This window comes from Echinops telfairi, unplaced genomic scaffold, assembly GCF_000313985.2.
Source record: "Echinops telfairi isolate 266 unplaced genomic scaffold, ASM31398v2 ScPeMD7_7468;HRSCAF=8506_0, whole genome shotgun sequence".
In the NCBI taxonomy this organism is placed as follows: Eukaryota; Metazoa; Chordata; class Mammalia; order Afrosoricida; family Tenrecidae; genus Echinops; species Echinops telfairi.
The window spans coordinates 610617-631171 of NW_022111369.1; the positions used below are offsets into that span (position 1 = coordinate 610617).

Sequence of the window (20555 nt, forward strand, 5' to 3'; positions counted from 1 at the left end):
GATGGAAGGATACCCTAAAATGTAGTAGCCCAATACTTTTTAGAAGCTTTGATAGTCATGTTATATATATGGAAATTTGATCAATCAATCAACTCTAGGGAGTTTTCTTAGAATTCTTAGAATGATCAATAATGACATAATTAACTCTCACCAACTTCATTGATTGAATGATCAAACTGATTTTTGATTACTGAATGGATGATGAACTAATTAAGCTTTCCAGTATTTTTTCATTGTTTTTCCACTCCTGCTACTCTGCTTTTAAGGAACCCTGGTGGTGCAGTGGGTTAAGCATGGGGCTACTAACTATACAGTCACTGGCCATTTATTGGACAGAAGAATAAGCTCTCTACTACTGTGTTGGGTTGAATGTTTTAGTGAAGAGAAATCGATTTACACAGAGAACGGCTTACACAGTTATAGAAGCAGGTAAGTCCAGTCTGATTCAAGTCCGGCTTCCCCTGACTCCCGGAATCTGATGAACAGGAAGCAGGATACTGAGGCAAAGAGAGTGGTTGTGTGCAGGCTGGTGGATGCAGAGGGAATATGAATCTAAAGTCTCCGGAATGAATCCCCTGTTGGGAGTCGGCTGACGTCGACTGAGATCAGGAGGTGATTCAATAGGAGGTCAAGGAACCAGATGGAAGACCCAGCTCTCGCAGAAGGTAAAGGGCCAAAAAGAGTTTCATTTGGCTGTTTCTCTCTCACATGGAAGGCCACACCTCCAAGGCGGTGTCCTCAGGTGGTGATCAGATTGATAGGTCCCTACCCTGACCCCGGAGTGTCTAATTGTGCTAATCCCTTAACTATGACAGCTCCCTTAAAGATTCAGTCTCAGAAACCCTAGGGAACAGTTCTTCTCAATTTTATAGGGTTGGAATAAGCTTGGATTGACTCACTATCCGTTCTTTGGCATTCTTTTTGTCCAGGATGTGTAATAACATTGGATCATCCCATAAAAGAATTGGTTATTATGTTTCTTTTACTTTTGTTTTCATATTCACCTCTTTGGATTTCAAAAAATTTTCAGCAGAGTATTTTCTTTCTACTTTATCTATTCTGGCCACACATTTTCATCATTGCATGCTTAACCCTTTAGAATTGACACTTCAGCTTCCTGCAGTCATTTCTACAGTCACCTGGGCAATATGGGAATTTAAGAAATTAGGTTCAAACTTGTTGGCAGTTGAGAGAGTTAAATATGGTTAATAATATAGGAGAATTGGTGTGCTTGAAGTGAATTTGATTTGAAAAGAGGATGCTTTCAATTTCTAAATATGATAAAATTATAACACACTGATAACTAATTGCAAATATAGCAATACATAAAGATTTTAATTTTAACTATATGGACCTATATACAAATAATAAAATAATAACCTTTAAGCCAGTTATTGAAGTGATAAAAATTATTTAGTAAAGTCTTCTGAATATACAGTTTAGTAATATAAACTTAACTTCTCTCTGGTAAAATTCAATGTGTTTCACGTGCTAGTAAAGGTTCTACAAAATTTAAAACTATCACATGTACAGATCATGGTAGGAATGCACAGGATGTCATAGAAGGATAACAGCGCCTTTAATGTAACAGTACCTTTAATTTGGAGGGTGGGTAAAAAATTGACAGCCAGAAGGATGACTTGTGAACACACCAGATGCAGTAAGCTGACAGCAAAGGGAAAATGCCTCCAAAGGGAAATCTCTGCTTGACTCAGAAATAATATTAGAAAAATATTTCATTGCTAAGAAAAAGAATAGTTTGTGCACCCTCCCCCTCCACTTTTTCTAAGTGATGGCTTTGACGTAGGAATCCCAACTCATCAATCGTATGATTGTGGAAGAATACAAAACCTTTGGAAACATGTTCAAAATCTGAAAATGCAAAACATTCTAGCCTTCTTCTTATCTACTTGACAAGCATATATGTACACTGAGTAATTAAATCCAATGTTATGCTCTACAAAAAAAATGGAAGTTGGGTGGAATATCAAAAAACTATCTGGTATATGCCGTGTATATATACTTAATGTACTATGTGCATACAATAGAGTGAAACACTTCCGAAGGCCGCACCATCCCTATAATTGATTTTATGGTTGGAGCCAATTGTTGCAGACACTATGGTTATCCATCTTATATGGTTTTTTAAAAATATTTTTACAATTCTACTATTTCGGCTACTGAATTATAGATAACATCATTAAGGATGGGAATTCCCAAACACTCAATTGTTTGGGATCTTTACATGGATCAACAAGCAGTCATTCAAGTATAATAATGGGTTAGAAATTGGCTCCAAATTGGTTCAGGCACGTGGCAAGGTTGTATCCTTTCATACTGAGCAAATGATATAGAAAGCTGCACAGTAGGAAGAAGATTGTAGAAGACTCATCAACAGCCTATATATGCAGATGACATTATTTTGCTGGTGAAAATAAGGACATGTTGAAGTATTTATTGATAAAGATAAAAAACTAACCCCTTAATGTGGATTACATCAGAATCTTAATTAAATGAAAATCATCATTATGGAAAATAAGTAAAACCATGATAAATGGAAAGATGTTGAATCTAGCAAGAAGATCATACTATTTGGGTCTTTTGAGGCACCTCACATGATGCCAAAGCTTGACAATAAAAAAAGACAGAAGAATTGATGCTTTTGAATCTCTTTAGGCAAAGAACATAGTATTGTGTGCCGCTCAAAGAGCAGGCACTGCTTTGGGAAGCACAAAAGTCAAGCATGGCCAAACCTGTCTCACTAGCACTAAACATGAAGGATTAATCCCCCATAAAATACAGCAAATGTGGCAAAGTGGACAATCATGGAAAATGAGGTTATCTCTCAATCAGATGGGTTTACATAATGAACTAAAAATGTCAAAGAGGTTGGAGAAGATGTACACATAAGGTTTGTGTCAGCTCTAAGTAAATAACAATAACTCCCTCTCCCTTCTAACTGTCACCCATCTTTCGACATCCATATTTTCATTTGATACCCTTACAAGTTATTTCATGGAGAAAAAATTAAATCAATCAGAAGAGAATTTACACATGATCCCATTGCTACCGCCAAGACACACTGCCATGTATAGAAACACACAGTCTTGCTTCTATATTGAAATAAAAGACTGAGAAATGCAAAGGTCAAATCCTTACACTTACAATCGCTCAACTGTTTAAGAACATCGCTTTATCAATTCTCCCCTCTCTCTGAAAACATGCCACTGTCTTGGCCATCATTAACTCTCCGCTTCTGTCACATCTTCTTCTATCGAGAGCACTACTTCTCAACTTGCCTTTCAAGCAAAACTGCTTGAAATAGCAGTTGGATTCACTGTCCTCATTTCAGCACTTTTTTTTCTCTCCCGTTTTTGTCTCTATGAAATATACACTTCAATGAGTTTCTCCTTTACCATTCTACTAGAAAGTATTTTGTTTAGGTCACCAATTGACATGTAGTATTAAACTTGATGAAAAAAGTCTTAGTCCTCATTAACTTGGCCTATTAACAGCCTTTGTGATAGCAACCTCAGATTGCTTTTGAAACACTCTTCTCCCTCGTCTCTAATCTCATTGTAGATCCCTGGTATTCCTGTCACCTCACTCACAATCATCTTTCTTAGCCATTTTGCTTGTATCTCCTCTTCTGCTGACCTCTTAATAACATGCCCCAAGGATTTCTTCTTTCGTATCTTCCTTTCTGTGTTTGCACACTTCTTTTGGTGATGGCAACTATTCCTAAGGCTTTAAATACTATCTAAATATGATTTACCAACTGTCAGTCTCTGGCTGAGATTTCTCCTCTGCTCTGAATTCTGCTTTTGTCTATCCAATTTCCTGCCTGATATATCAAATAGGATATTTAATCTCAAATGTAATGAGTCATTTTATTTCAAACCCCCAAACCTCATACTATATAAACTTCTCTGTCTCATATGACAGTAACTCCATCTTCTGTTAAATATTTGCTCTGATATTTCACATTTAAGCTGTCACCAAATACTGTTGGCTTCATAATATATCTAGAATTAAACCATTTCTCACCACCTACACTGCCTTATCCTGATCCAAGCATCTAAGCTATCATTATCTCTGACCTAGATTGTTTCAGGAAAGCCCCCTGAAAGATGGATTGATACAGTAGCTGCAACAAAAGGCTAAATCATAGAAACAATTTTGAGGATGCCACAGGACAATATAGTGTTTAATTCTGTTGTACATAGGGCCACTACACACAACAGAATGGTGGCACTTAACAGCAAAAAGATTGTTTCAGTAGCCTATGACCTGGCTCTTGGTGACTCATTACTCATTACTTTTTCCAGCTAATTCTTAGCAAAATAAGCAGAAGGTGTGTGTGCGCACGTGTGTGTGTTCATGTATGTGAGTGTTACCTTAGGTCATATCACCTCTCTGCACGATAATTTACAGACACTCTCAATCTCACTCAGTTTTAATACCAAAATCTTTGTGATGGCATATAAACATCTAAATGACTACCCCTACTATTTATTTTCAGTGATATTGTAGATAGATAGAGATAGAAATGAACAGAGAGAAACAAAGATAGAGCTAGGGGTGTGGTACAGGTTTGGTTATAGATATAGGTATAGGTACAGGTATGGTTATAGATATAGATATAGGTATAGTTATAGATATAGATATATAGGTATAGTTATATAGATATAGGTATATAGATATAGATATAGGTATAGGTAAATAGATATAGGTATAGGTATAAGTATAGGTATATAGATATAGATATAGGTATAGGTATAGGTATAGATATCTAGGTATAGGTATATAGATATAGGTATATAGATATAGATATAGGTATAGGTAAATAGATATAGGTATAGGTATATAGATATAGGTATAGGTATAGATATATAGGTATATAGATATAGGTATAGTTATATAGATATATGTATAGTTATATAGATATAGATATAGGTATATAGATATAGGTATAGGGATAGATATAGATATGGCATGTTTATCTGTCTGTCTTTATCTATACATATATATCTATATATCTATATCTATATTTATATATGTATTGGGGCTGAGGGTTTTCTGAAACATTCTAGGTGAGAAATGGATTAATTCTAGATATCTATATCTATGTCTATATCTATATCTAGACATATAGAGAGAGATTTATATTAATAAAATGACTTACAACTGTGGCATTTCAGTCCAGTTCGAGTCTGTGGATAAGAAGCTAAGCTGGAGGCAAGCAGAAGAAACATACAGAGCACAGACTGGTGGATGCAGAGGTCAGTAGAGCAGATAGAAGACTGCTAGGGACTCCCAGGATCATTAGGCAATATGATGGGCTATGGGATAAAGTCCAAACAACTAGAAATTGATGAGCCAGATGCACAATCCAAAGCCATCAAGATGCAAAGTTCTCCCCGGAGTCTACTTATATAGGAAGTAGGTCACATCCCTTCAGACTGTGACCTGAGTTAGAGGGTTGCATTCTACCCTGATCTTCTTAAAATGTATTGGCTACTCACAGAAGATCACATTATGGAGTTGATTGCGCTGTGCAAGGTCACATCATGGGGGATCACGAAGCCTTGCCTGCCAAACCACTAAAAGCCAAGCTGACAAAAAAACAACAACAAACTATCACAAAAGGCATAGTTTGACGCAGTAGCCCCTAAAGTTGTTCAAGTCATAGCTTATGAGGCTATTTATAGCAACCTCACCTCATGGGATCGTCAATTTTTGTTCTCCTCCTTGCTCATGCAGCTAAAAAACGACAGCAAACAATAAAGCATAAGTATTCTTGGCCTACCTCTGAAGTGTCTTAGAGATCAATAGATTATTTCCTATATGTTCATGAACCTAATACTACCAATTACATTTTTATTTCTTTATTTTTACTAAGAAGTGGAATGTTTCAAGTCAGAGCAATTGATGTGCTATCACCTATTTGGAATGAGCTTCCTCAACTGATGTGAATGGCTCAATCGCTCTTAATTTTTGTCTAAAACTCTAATTAACTTTTCAAAGGAACCTCCCTTACTAATTGATTTAATATTGTAACCTGTACCTCTATATTCTTCTCCCTTGTGCTGCTTTATTTTTCCTTCAAAGCATTTAGAACCATCTAATATTTTGTAAAATGCATTTGCTTATTTTGCATATCCTAGATCTTTAGGGTTGCTAAGAGTTAAAATCTACTCAATGACACAAACATAAACAATAAATCTTAATAAAATATAATCATTGACTATAGGGGCTTTAGAGATGTATGCTTTTTTGTTTACTAATGCATCCCCAGAATCTAAAACAGTTGCTAGTATATCATACGTACAAAATAAGTATGTGCTGAATAATACAAATTAATAATCCAAAATATATTAACCACTTTGATTGCCAGTAGCATAAGACTTCTGAGCACAAAACAGCTAAGCACAAAATTGACTGAAATGACACTTTTAAAACAGTATTAGTGAAAATTCACTTAGTTTTTTCTGTTCTCTTTCAGCAGCAAACTAGATCTTTATGCACATGTTCAGCAGGGGGCCAGAATATTAAAGGGATGTGTCTCAATTGCCCAAAATAGCTCTATTTGGGATTGGAAAGTTCAACGCTGTAGAAGCAATGTCATTGCTGTGCTATTTCTTTTTTCAAAAGAAAAAATCCATTTGTAGCACAGAGCCCTCCAGAGATTTGTCACCATTTACTAGGCTGCAGTCCAAAGAGTGTCAGAAATGACCCAGCCAATTTCCGGGGTCACACAGCCATTGCTTTTATCACTTGTGAAACTCGAAGACAAACTCAGTCCCCCAAACAGTGGAAAATCAGTGATTCTAGGATCATTTTCAGAGTTGACAATATGATTTCAGGCCCTTATTAAAAGGAAAAATAATGAGACCTCTTCTCTTTAAGACCAGTATCACTCTCCAGAAGTTGTATATGTAGGCGGGTGAATCAATACTTAAAACTCAATAGGGTGTTGTTTAGTGCGTTATCTCGTTACCAAAAAGACATTAATGTATCCGGTCACTGGTTTGTTTTCCTGTCCCTTTAAATTTATTTATTATATACATACAGCATTTAGTAGTATTTTAATGATTATATCCCTTAAAATGATTATTAAGCACCAATAATGTACCAGGTGTTCTGTTAAGACTGATAAGCTAATACAATATGGGCTGATTGCACAAGTGTGCATGTCCCTAGTTCAAATATATGGTCATGGTCATGATCACAGGGCAAACATGTCTGGTTCTTCCTTCTCTGTGTAAGGATACCTTGACCAAATGTGAAGTTTCTGTAGAGCTATTAGTGGTAGCTCTAGAGATTGTTCTGTTTGTTCATGAACTTAATTCTTCAAAGTCTTATTTTGTCTTCTCTTGCCCCATCCTCAGCTCTCTGAGGTACATCAGAGATTCTGCAAAGTATCTATTAGCTACTAGCCACAAATAAATATAGCAAAAGAAAATGGATAATGCCTTTCATGTTTTTACCTGGACATGTGAAACCTGTAAATTAATGTAGTTATTTATGATATGAATATTTTCATGATGAAATTCTGCAGTGAATGGTGGTAGTAATGTGCTGAGTTCATTAAAAGCAGTCATTGCATTGGCTTTTCAAGAGAATCACTCATCCTTCTTTATGTTATCTACATTATATGATACCATCAGAATTTGCACCCAATGCTCACATTATCTATAAGACCTATTTGTAAGAAGAGATAATTTACAGAGGATTTAATAAAGAACAACTTACAAACGTGGAGGTAAGGTACAGTAACACTCTCAAGTGATATTCTAAGAATAGTCATTACAGAAGTGGGTGTAAAATCAGTGGTTGGATTCAAATAATTTAACAACTAGTTTGCTGCCCTCATGACAATTTAAAGTTATATATGTATACAAAGATAGTTTTTTATTTCATACAGTTATGCTTAAGTAAGAAAAACAACAAAACAAAGACACACAAAGGGAGATTGTTTTAAGAAACAATATTTAATATATTACCATACTGTCTCTTGATTGGAGTCCTCACTTGCAAATGTCTTCGTTTTTATCTGAGCATCATCGGCTGTGTGATTATCCTTAACAATTTTTCAGTGGAGTAAAATCCCTATTCTTTAGAAGTAGGCAAATTAGACAAGAGACATTGTGCTTGATATATTAGAAACAGTTGAAATTTTCTTCTGTGAACATATTATTTTTCTTTCTGCTTCTGCTGAACTTACAGCAATTGTTCTGACAATATTTTTTAGCTCTTTGAACACTTTTGGAAATTTCAAAGTTCAGTCATAATATCTCCTGGGAATTTGGGGCATAATACAAAGCTGGAGAGAATGAAAGCATGCCACCCTCTGGTTGTTTGGCAATGTTCTATTTATGTTACATTTTTTTCTACTGAAGTAACAAACACAGGGAATAAAAGTGTATCTAATCAAGTGTATAATGCATTTTATGAGATGAATAAATATTACAAACCTATGAGGGGGTACAAAATAAAAAGGAATTTTTTTTTCAAGTCTAAATATTTAACTTTTTTTACAAAACAACCTTATCAGCTTCGAAGTACTCTCCATTACACTTAATCCATTTGTCAATCCATGATTCAATTCTTGCAAACATTTTTCAAATTCATCTCTTTGGATGGCTGGCAGCAATACTGTGGTAGTTACATAACCTGGTGTCAAAGTGAGAGGATTAAGAGTGAATGGAGTGGAGTCTGGCCTGTCAATCAAGATATAACCAATGAGGCCTCTGTGTGGGCATGGCTTTCTCCTGAGAATTCTGGGAACTCCTTTATTTTCCTCCTAAGAGGCAGGAGACACTTTTCTCTCTGTTGACTCCCTGGGAGACACTTTACTGACAAGACACATGGAAATATGCTTGTATCCTGAGCGGGAGAAACCTTGTGGAGACCCCAACCAACGCTGAGATGTTTACATTGCCAAGGGATCCACAAGACTTCCCACCCAATGGCCTATGATCATCTGACGTTGGGCATCATTACATGTGTTTTGTGAGTCTGAAGAGGACTTTATAGATTGGTATCACACATATGGGCTAATATAGGACTTATGGATGTGATCTGGACTGGACTGCGATGTTTTCTCGAAACTCAATTGTTCTTGTATATAAAGCTCTCTATTATATACATATGGGTGTTTATGAATTTGTTTCTCTAGTCTACCCAGACCAATACAATCACCCTTGTTTATTTCTTCAGCTCTTCTATGTAGTCAAATCATTGTCCTTTCATGTCTGTCTGCATTCACTGAAGCAAAATGAAGTAGCAGGGGGTGAGAGCAAGTGAGTAAGGTGTGTGGGGCAAGAGAGGCATGCTGTTTTTTGCCCCAAAACTGCCACACTGAGATGGCTGTGTGAGCAGGTGCTTTGTTTTGGTGCCCAAACCAGTCCCCCGTCTGTCACAAATCAGGCCTTTTTTGTTGCATGATGTTATGCCATCTTTTCAGAACCTATAAATAGAAAGTTTGATTGGCAGTCTGACCTGGTGGAATGAACTCCAAATGCACTATGAGTCAACATTTTTGTTGGTTCTGGAAGTTGACAAATGTCCAGAATGAGGTTTGTCATCAATTGACATTTCACCTTTTTTGAAAGAAAAAATCCACTCATACGCTTGAGTTTTTCCCATAGTACTGTCCTTGTAAGCTGTTTTCAACATCACAACAGTTTCTGGGACACTTTTTCCAGAGCAGGAAGCAAAATTTCACATCAGCAAGCTGTTCTCTTAAATCGACCATCACAAAAAAAAGTAGTTTGAACGAAAGTGCTTTTACAAAAAATGCACTGTGACCAGAGAGAACCTTCCTAGGTGATGCCACTGGGTGCACTAACCCAGAGCGAGTAGCTCAATGCTTGCCTAGTGGGAAAAAATGTGTACTATGAAAGTTCCACTCATCCCAGTGTAATTCTGATTTTGGGCGGGGTATCCCTCATAGTTCTATCTAATTTTTTATACCAATGAAAGGAATGAACATTGCTATGAGTGCTTAGAATACGCTGTTGCACAGATGAAAATGAAAAAGAGCAAGGAATATAGATTGGTCATCTCTACATTGAGCAGCTGCTCAGCCACCCACCTCAGAGAGAATCCTGATGACAAGTGTCACTTGAATAATTGGTTCCCCAAACTCAACAAAAATTTAGGCAGCATCTTTGCTGAACTGGTATGATCCAGAAAAATCCCAATACTGTGTAAAATCCTTACACTTTAAGTGGTGGAGGAAATAAAAATGGCAACCAGATTCTGGAATGACAATAGTGTGGTGGGTGGCATAGAAGGGGAAGTCTGATAGTTGCAATTTTTGGTTCCTAGGACATATTATTAAATATAAAATTTTACTTTTAGTATGTATGTAAATAAGATCTAATATTACTATTTGATAAGCTTATCCTTAGTAGAGTCAAATATGTAAATGCTACTCAAATGAAAGACTGATTATAGATAATTATCTTTTCCACAATAACCATTAATATATTCCTTTCAGTATTTTATAAAGCTGATTACTTGTATGAAATATTATTAGTTTGAAAGAACTCACTTATTAATTGCTATTTGAAAAATAAAGAAAGATCATTCATGAAAATATCAATACTTTATCTCTGATTTTAAGCTGCATTTGATCATTGTTTGGGTGTATAAAGAAGTCATCAGGTTACCATCATCGGTCTCATGCTTATGATTTTTTTTTAATTTGGGTAAGCATCTGAAGCTTAAGATGTAATTATCTATATTCCATTTTTATTAAATCCTCCTAAATAACTTGATTTATTATACAGTACAGTAGCATTTACCCAGTTACTTATAAAATGCGCAAAGACATTGAAGGTTGCAGGCCTCAGATGGACATTGGGTCTCTACTCAAGTCCTCCCTCAATTCAAGAATACCTTGTTCCAGTAACCTGGCATTCTGTGATGCTCACCTGCCCGACACAATCACTGAAGACAAAAAGGGTGCATAAGCAAATGTGGTGAAGAAAGCTGATAGTGCCCAGCTATTAAAAGATAAAGCATCTGAGGCTTGATGTTAAACAGGAGACTACTTAATAGGGAAACAAAAAACTCACATGGAAGAAGCACACCAGCCTGTGTGATCATGAGGTATTGACAGTATCAGGTATCAGGCATGAGAAGACCCAAAACAAACAATGATATCGATGTGAACTAGAAGGGTCAGAGTGGAGACCCAAAGCCCATCTGTAGATAATTGGACAACCCCTCACAGAAAGGACACAAGGAAGGGATGAATCTGCCATGGTGCAGTATAGCACCTATGAAACCACATTCCTCTAGTTCTTTAATCTGCCCCCCCCCCCCATCATGACCCAGTTTCATCTTACAAATTCAGCTAGAACAGAGCATGTACAGTGATCCAGATAAGAGCTCTTAATGCACAGAATCCAGGACAGATGAACCCCTCAGGAACAGTACTGGGAATAGCAATACCATGAGTGTAGAGGGAAGGTGGTGGGAAAGCAGGAGAAAAGGGGAACCAAGTACAGTGATCGACATATAACTGGTAACTGGCCCCTCCTCCCTGAGGGGACGAACAACAGAAACATGGGTGAAGGAAGACAGCACACAGTGTAAGATATGAAAATAATATTAATGTATAATTTTTCAAGGGGGCACGGATGGTATTGGGGGGAGGAAAAAAGAGGAGCCAAGAAAGGCAGTTGTCTTTGAGTTTGCTTCGAATTCATCAGTAAAGTGGTGCTCTTTGGGTTTCAAGTGACTGATTTTTCAGAGGCAAATTGTCAGGCCTTTATTTCAGGCACTGTCTTAAGTGTCTTCACCTCCAACCTTTTGGTTAGTAGCTGAGCGCATTAACGGTGTGTATGTAACACATGGACTTGTGCTAAATTTACTAGAAAGGGGCAAAAAATGCCTGAACCAGTCAGGTTTCTGTGCTAAAAACAGAAACTACGTTAGGCAATTTAAGTAAGTAGTGTTTTTATTCAGAAATGTAAGCACTTCCAAAAAGTTTAGAAGGGCTGACAGAGCATATTCTAAGCTGTATTTCTGCAAAGATTTGCAGAGATGTACAGAAGGGGGCCCCTAGGGGAGCTACCATGTGTGAGACTGCTACTGGAGCTCTGGTGGAAACAATGGCTTGCCACGGCTGCCCCATACAAGTGACAGAAGCCCCTTATTTTCAAGAACTTGCAGCCCAAAATCAGGGTCACAGAGATTCCACAGTTGATCCTTTTGCCTCATCAATGCCTTCTGATGGCTGTTTTGAGTGCTTCTAATCAGTGCGACTTGGTTTGTGCCAAAAACCTTAGCTTCAGAAACCTTAGTTTATGGCTATGCAGACTTTATAAGCTCTCCAAATCATAGGGGATATGAAGGGAATCCAGTTCAGAAGTGTATATTCGAACTAATTTCTCTTTGCAACTAGAATTCTTTACAGGCATGAAGGGAAGAGTCCTGTGGAGAAAACTTAGTGGAAAATCAACAAGTTTAAATTGAAAGGATTTATAACATGAGCAAACCATTTGGCATCTGTGAACGTTAGCTTCCACATTGGGTAATGTCACACAGCTTTTCACAGTAATATAAATTAGATATGAAACCCACCAAACAAACAAATGCACTGCCATCAAGTCAATGCCCACCCACGGCCACCCTGTGGCGCAAAGGTCCCACTGTCCCTGTGAGTTTCTGAGCCTGCCTCCCGTTCTCCCGTGGACAGCTGGAAGTCTTGACTGCTGGGCTTACAGTGAGCAGCCCAATGCCTCATCAGGACCCATATAGATGAAATCTTCCCAAAACGTCAGGTGTTCAGCAATGTCAGAGGATCCCAGGTACCAAAATGGGGGTAGGAAAATCAGCTAGTAACTGAACGTTTGGTGTTAGAAAGCACCAGTATCCCACAAGAGAAAAATGTAGCAATCGGTTTCCAGAAACAGAACAGCACTGGAAATCAAGCTGACTGGTTTATTATATTCTGTACGGTCATTATGGGTCAGAATCAAATGACTGCCAGCAACAACAACAAGCAATTAAAAGGAGATTCATCAAATTTAATGATTGAAGATAAATGTGATATAACTTCAGTTGCTGATAGTTTTAGATATGTTCCATTTTATTCTTATTGTTGAAAAACAATGACCCTGCTTTCATATAATCTGTAAATGTCTATACTATCTCATTCTCAAACCGGTAGGGAATTTCAGGTAACTTGAAAAATTAGATTACGTCAAACTCCCCTATGAGTTGTGGTATGTCATAGTATAAGGTTACAGAATTCTTAGATCTTGGGAGAAATGATGCTTTAACAAATAATAAAAGCCATATTTGAATTTGCTTGTTCTGTCATACGTGTGTGTGTTTTTGTGTTTTTATGGCTGCAAGTGCTTCCTGTATTTACATTGAAAACGCTATCTAATTTTGTAATGTTTGTGATCTTATACAAAAGATGAAGTCTTTCTAACGTGGGTTTTCAGCCCTGGGCAGCAAGAACAAAGGTTCCTAGATATTAAGTGTGTTGATAACAGAAAAGAGTGACATGGGAATTACTCTTCACTGTGTTATGAGTCAGATTGAAAAAGTATAAACTCATAATTATCTAGAGTGATTTACCCTTTTGATTGAGCTCTGATTGTCAGTGTGATGGGATGACCTATCATGCACATAACTCTGAGCTCCTAGAAATCAATAAATATAATACAATCTTTGGACTGTCCCTTCCTTCCCACTCTCCAAATCAATTGCTTTTTACATTCTGGTTTTTCATGAAAACGTCTACAATGCATTTTACTACCTGTCAAAAGTGAAATGTCTTTTCTTTTTTTAACTGAAGAGATAGTTTTTTGATAACACAATTCCTTTCACTGGATTCACTGTTCATCCCTTGGTTCTAGGACCCCCCACCCCCACCCCAAAGGCTTACTTCGCATGGTATGCTGGGATTAAAAATAAGATATGGTGTAACAATAGAAAATGAGAACCATGAGCGGGATTAATAAAAACAATTAGTTCATACACTATTGATTTTTTCATTTTTCAAGTGATAAGTTGAGTCTATCACAAAACCTCAGTGTGATTCACTCTAGAGAGTAATAAGAATATAGTAGGTTCTTTTAATCTTTTTCTTTCTCTGGGAATCAAAATTCCTTCTCTAATGCTGTGTGTCACACAAATTCTGTCTATCAGAAAGAAAGGTTTGAATACCATTAACTCTAGATTTCTCTCCTGAGGAGGTTGGGCCATCTCATCCCCAAACCTTCATATGGACTGGTTTTCAGGGTTAACAAAAGTTCATCCTGAGATTGCTTGGGCAGCATGGACCTATCCAGTGAGGACTAAGTCCTTGTATCAGCACATAATTGTTTCCTGGTGACATAGCAGGGCAATAGCAGTTGTATGTCCCCTCTGGTAGCTTCCAAATTGTATTGTTATTGGACTTTTCCAGTCTTGCTTTGTATTAGAAATATAAACCCGTAGAGTAAGTATTTTTCCACTGTAAATATCAAGAAATGAATCTTCCCTAGAGCGTAGCAGAAGAATCGAGTCCATTTTACAGCATTGATTTCATAATTCTGTCTTTCTATAGAGCCATTTATTGTAATAGATGTTAGAAAACACATAGTCTTGCTGAAAGAGAGGTGAATTTGGCTATACAATGAGGGTCATTCAATGAAAGAAAGAACAATGAATCTTGAAAAAGCATGCATGGCTCATCTGAGCTGAGTGTGGCATCGTAGATATGTGATCCGTTCACAGCTTGCTTATTAAAGGAGACTGAGTGCTTTTCCTATGCTGTGCGCCATGTAATAGAAAATATAAATGGCAATTGTCAACACTTTTGTGCTCTGTTTATTGATTCAATCAGCTTTCATATATGACTATACAATGTAATTTATCACCTCAATTGATGAGATGAGTCCTTTAAGGAATTCTTATAAAGCAGATAAGCATTTAAAGAGAAAGTTATAAAAAGCAGAATTACAAAACTGCAGGTCAATTTATAGACAGTGATATAATGCCGTACTTTGACTATTTTTCCATACTCTTTTTTTACATTTTTATTTGTTTTCCTTTAAATTATAGTGTTTACCAGAGGTAAGCCTCCCATGGTAAAGTGGATGTTTTATAAAAAAAAAAAAGTTGAGTGGTAAAGATTCAAAACTAAAGGAACCTTGACTTGATTTCTCCTTTCCCACACATCTCTGGCTCTTGTAGATATTCCTACCATTTGATCTGACCACCTCTCATCTATTTCAGGTGCTCTTGTCCCTTCGGATCTGCACCATTGCAATAGTTTCCCAATGTACAAACGATTAATTTCTCTCTTTACTGCTAGTTCATTCTGTCATCTGGTCAGCAAAGCAGTCTGCCTATAGACAGAGTAGATCATGGCTCCACCTGCGCAGAGAATTTCATTTTGTAAATTGTTAAATAGAATTGAATCACTGATGAAATGATGTGGAGACCACGTCTGACTTCCTCCAGTTGCACAATAGCTAGAGGAAGGCGGAGCCAGCAACACATCTGCTTGGGGAAGAGTCCGCTGAGGTAAAGATAAGAAAGAGCTCCATTCTCTGTTCTTCTTCCTGCCACTCTGATACCCACCATGCCTCCATTTCTTCTGGGTTCCATAACCCTTCACAATGGACATAATCTACTCACAGACAGTGCTCACTACTGTGAGGGTTTATGAGGGAAGCTAATCGATTATAATAATCTGAATTATCAAAGTCTAAGGATGCATTCCTCTTGTCCACAGAAGCTCCTCTTCTCAGCCATTCCATGAGGAATTTCCCTTTCTGGTCAAAGAACGCTCTCTCTGGTCCTTAGCCCCCTTCGCTATGCAGCCTCTTTTTATATTATTTATTTTATTTTTAATCGTTTTATTGGGGGTTCATTCAACTCTTATCACAATCCATACATACATCAATTGTGAAAAGCACATTTGTACATTCATTGCCCTCGTCATTCTCAAAACATTTGCTCTCCTCTTAAGCCCCTGGCATCAGGTCCTCATTTTTCCCCTCCCTCCCTATTACCCCCTCCCTCATGAGCCCGCTATAATTTATAAATTATTATTTTGTCATATCCTGCCCTGTCCGACATCTCCCTTCACTCACTTTTCTGTTGTCTGTCCCCCAGGGAGGAGGTCACATGTAGATCCTTGTAATCAGTTTCCCCTTTCTAACCCACTCTCCCTCTACCCTTCCTGTATCGCCACTCACACCACTGGTCCTGTAGGGATCATCTGTCCTGGATTCCCTGTGTTTCCAGTCCCTATCTGTACCAGTGTACATCCTCTGGTCTAGCCAGACTTGCAAGGTAGAATTCGCTATACAGCCTCTTAACTTCTCTTAATCCAGCAGGTGTTACAAAACTCCTTTAGGACTGATAGGTACAAAAGGGCATCTTCCTCTGCAAGACGGCATTCTGTAGTAAGTCACTCCGCCTTACTCATTCTGTGGGCTGAGAAGTCCCTGGCTCTGCTCCTCTGTGCTGGCTCGCCATCTAGGTGCTGTAGCTTCCAGTGGCTCTGCTCTCTCCCGCATCAGGCAAGGATCTCACACACTCTCTGCTGGTGGTCATTCTGTCTTGGTGGTCACTGGGTTCTTGTTCCTGCTGCTATGATGGCCCACTTTTATACTCAGTGGAATTGGAAAACTGAGCAATCTCCAAGTTAGGTCTTCCTTATTTGCATGCTTCCACCCACTCATTTGGTGGAAGTTACGAAGTCAGTAACTAGAAAAACGATAACAGTGTGGTGAAGTAAAACCTCTTTTATGGTTCTTCTAAAGTCTTGTCTCAAAACTAGCAGGCATCTAAATAAGGAGGCAGCTAAGTCCACACAGAAGCATACCAGCCTTGTGATCTAAAGGTACTAAAAAATAAAATCCAAACTTGGAGGAGGGAATGGTATCAAAGCTTAAAGTCTAAGCACCCAGTTTGTGGAAAGTTAAGGATAATAGCAGAAGAACAAAATCTACTTGCAGGTTCCCTATGTGAATTGAGTCCACAGTTTATCTCCACTGGCCAGAGTCTAGGAATGCAGACAGCTTTAATATCAAATAAAGAGCATTATAAAGTGGAGTTTAGCAGCTGCAGTTAGGCTGGATCACAGAACCTTGTTGTTATATCTCTCTTTTGATCCATTTTGAATTTATTTTGGTTTCTTAATTTTGGGTTGTTTTTTTTTTTTTCAATTGAGGCTTTCCTGTTTTAGTTATCATTGTTGCTGGGTTCTTACATGTTTTCTTGTCCATTTTGTTTAAGTTTTTCTGTATAAGGAAGTCAGGATGGGTGGACCTATAACAACAGCAACATGATTACTAATTACCTGGGATGGAAGGGGAGGGGGAGGATGGGGAGTCCACAGCAATGGTTGCAGGAAGTGACGAAAATGTTCCAACGTGCATTCTTGTGATGAATCCAAACCCTTCTTAATATATTCAATTACTGAATTGTGTGATGTGTTAATTATACTTCAATCAAACTATTTAAAAACAAACAAAAAAGAAGAGGCACTTTGAGCAAAAAGTCCATTTGTAATCTGCGACCATACCTAATAAAGTCCATAAACATGGGTGTTGCTATGATTTACATATCGCCATTGCAGCAAATTATGAAAGCCAGCAGAGAAGCAAAGTACCACGAGAGGGATAGACAGCGAAGGCAGGTTTGACCTCTGTCTTGTGACAGTCAGCCTTGGGCTGGTCTGGGGTTGGAGTCTCCCCCTTCTTTACGGAAGCTGGAGGATGTCAGACATGCCCCCAGCCCAGTCATTCATCCCCAAGTAATTTCACTGCACCACAATCCCTCAGCTTTCCAGTTGGAGCTGATGGCTAATCGTTTCCTGATACTATCCAGGACCAGAGAGTATTCCTCATTGCTCACACATGTGCATACAGCAGTACAGAGACACAAGTGCAAACCTACTGTTCTTTCCATTTTGAACACTTGGCTCCAGTGATATCATTTTTAATGCATGCTCATATTTAAGGAATATTCACCAAAATGATCTGCTTTACTCCAAAGTCTCTGTATTCAAAATTCAGAATTAATGTCATTTATATTTGACTTGCCCAGATTAATTATTACTTGTTTCAAACATCATAGTCCTTTTAAATTGTAAACTGCTGAAAGAAAAAGGATCTATCTTGCTGTTTTGGTGTACAGCAAAAGTGCTCCTTGGGGGTCAGGGTGGCAAGACCCCACAGACATTAGACATGTTATCAGGAGGGACCAGTTCCTGGCGCAGGGCATCATGCTGGTCAAGTGGGGGGGCAGCAATAAAGAGGAAGGCCCTCCAGAGGATGGGTGGACACAGCTGCTGCAATAACGGGCTCAGGCGTAGGTGCAGTTGTGAAGATGGTTCAGGACTAGACAGTGTTTCATTCTGTTGTGAAAAGGTCTCTGTGGGCTGGAGCTGATGTGATGTCACCTAACAACAACAGAAAAAATTTTTTGGAGGAAAAAAAACTGAGTTGAATTGATTATATCATGTGACATATAATCACATGTTCCGACTTTCTTACAGGAGCATGGAATCCCAATCAACATGGGCTATGCAGTGGCACCACATCACTCAGGGGTCTACCCAGTTCATATTCAACTTTATGCAGCGTGGAAGAAGGTCTGGGATATTCAGGTCACCAGCACTGAAGAGTATCCACATTTGAAGCCTGCACGGTACAGAAAAGGATTCATTCACAATAGCATCATGGTAAGCTTATAGCGGCACATCCCCATGTTTAATGAAGATAGAGTCCCATTATTTCTAAGGATATGCCTTCAGGCCTTTTTATATCTGTATTAGAATTCTTAACAGACTACAGTGGTGACTGATGACCCACTAGCATATTATCTACTCGTAGGCTTGTTTCTCAAGTACTAGAGTCAATATTGAGAGTCCAAGACCAGCCCCAAAATATTGGAAATGAATTTAATATAGATCTCCATCTCTGTTGTCTTGTGATTTTCTTTTTCTCCTGACTGTGCCTTGGGGTCCACTTATTTTGTTGGTTTTACTGGGTGTTTTCCAGGAAGGGAACCTTTACGGCACAATGGGTTGAATGTTAGACAGCTAACCAAAAGGTAGATGTTTCCATGGAGAAAATGAGGTACTCTGCTTTAGTAATAAACTTCTCATAGCCACAGTAAGCCATGTGATCTGTAAATTGGAATCTTCTCAACACAAAGGGTTTGTTTTTCTTTATATTTAATTTTCACTTACTATATTTTTGACAAACAGAATCAAACTAAGGTAATAGGCATTTTATTTTGGATTTTAGACATTCAAGAATGTTTCAGCTTCTACTTTCTTTCATCCTTTTTTACTTTCCTTTGCCTGCGCAAAGCAAAGAAAGTGCAGAACTGTTGACAAAAGAATCATCTAAGGTTAGAATAATAGAACCGCTTTTAAAAATGAGACTAAAGCCAAGTGCATTGTCTATGGAGTTGACAGTTAGTTGCTAAAATAACAAATACTATTTAGTCAACATACAAGCGTTGGCCTTGAACCATCCACCCCCACTTCGAATGCCATACATCATGTCCTCCTCCTCAGGGATGTAGGTCACATGAAAGGTCTACAAATGCTCTTCTTCAAAAGCTGATAACTTCCCAACCCATTATTCAGACTGTTCTTGTAATTGCCTTACTAAAATTAAAGATAAACTGTGATAGATCGATAGCTATAGATAGATTTATTTAAATAGAGATTGCATACATATCACACATTATTGTTGTTAGGTACTATTGAGTTGTTTGTGACTCACGGTGACCCCCTGGACAGAAAAAATAGTTCCTTGGAATTCGTCTCCCTTTTTTTCTGAATCTCAACTTTATGTAGCATGAGATTCCTCTCCAGGGAGAGGTCCCACCTCTCAGATCACCCATAATATTTTGGACCAAGACTTGCCATTCTCCCTTCTAACGTACATTTTGGCTGCAGCTGTTTCAACACAGACTTTCTCATTCTCCTGGAAGCATGTCATATATTTAATATATTATTTGCCAATAGCATAATACAGAGGAATCAGTTCCTTTTGAATCCTCCTGTTCATTGTCCAGTTTTTATGTATGTATGAAGCAATGGAAAATATCATGGCTTGGATCATGTCCACTTTAACCTTCAGAGTGACAACTGGGTTTTTTAACACTTTAAAGAGAAATTTTGTGGCTGATTAGCCTAATGAAATACCTCATTTAATTTCCTGACTGCTGTTTGCTTAGTGTTAATTGTGGATACACACATGCATACATATAAATATATGTATATAGATAATTTTCAGATTAATTATTTGACAAACTATAGGATTCAAAAATTGTATTCTACCATTTATAGGTCATCAAAACATTTACAATGAACAGCTTTGTCTCTCATCATTTCTGCCTGCCACCTCCGTCCCAGTGATATTGTAGTATTTATATTTTCAAACCATGGAGTTCCTCTGTCCAGGGCAGTGGCAGTCAAGGGAGTAGCAGTAGCACATGGGAATAGCAGTCAAGATATCAAACGACACAATGCATTAGATAAATGTGCTCCATAAGACCTCTTTAGTGTA

General features: G+C 37.9%; 1 protein-coding gene across 1 annotated transcript in view; it reads left to right on the forward strand.

The window, feature by feature from the left end:
- Nucleotides 1-20555, forward strand: part of LOC101650333 (N-deacetylase and N-sulfotransferase 4) — a 356545-nt gene that overhangs the window by 165389 nt on the left and 170601 nt on the right. The window contains exon 4 of the mRNA XM_004703471.2: nt 18527-18712. Within this exon, the coding sequence (XP_004703528.1) occupies nt 18527-18712 (186 nt within the window). The remainder of the gene's footprint in view (nt 1-18526; nt 18713-20555) is intronic.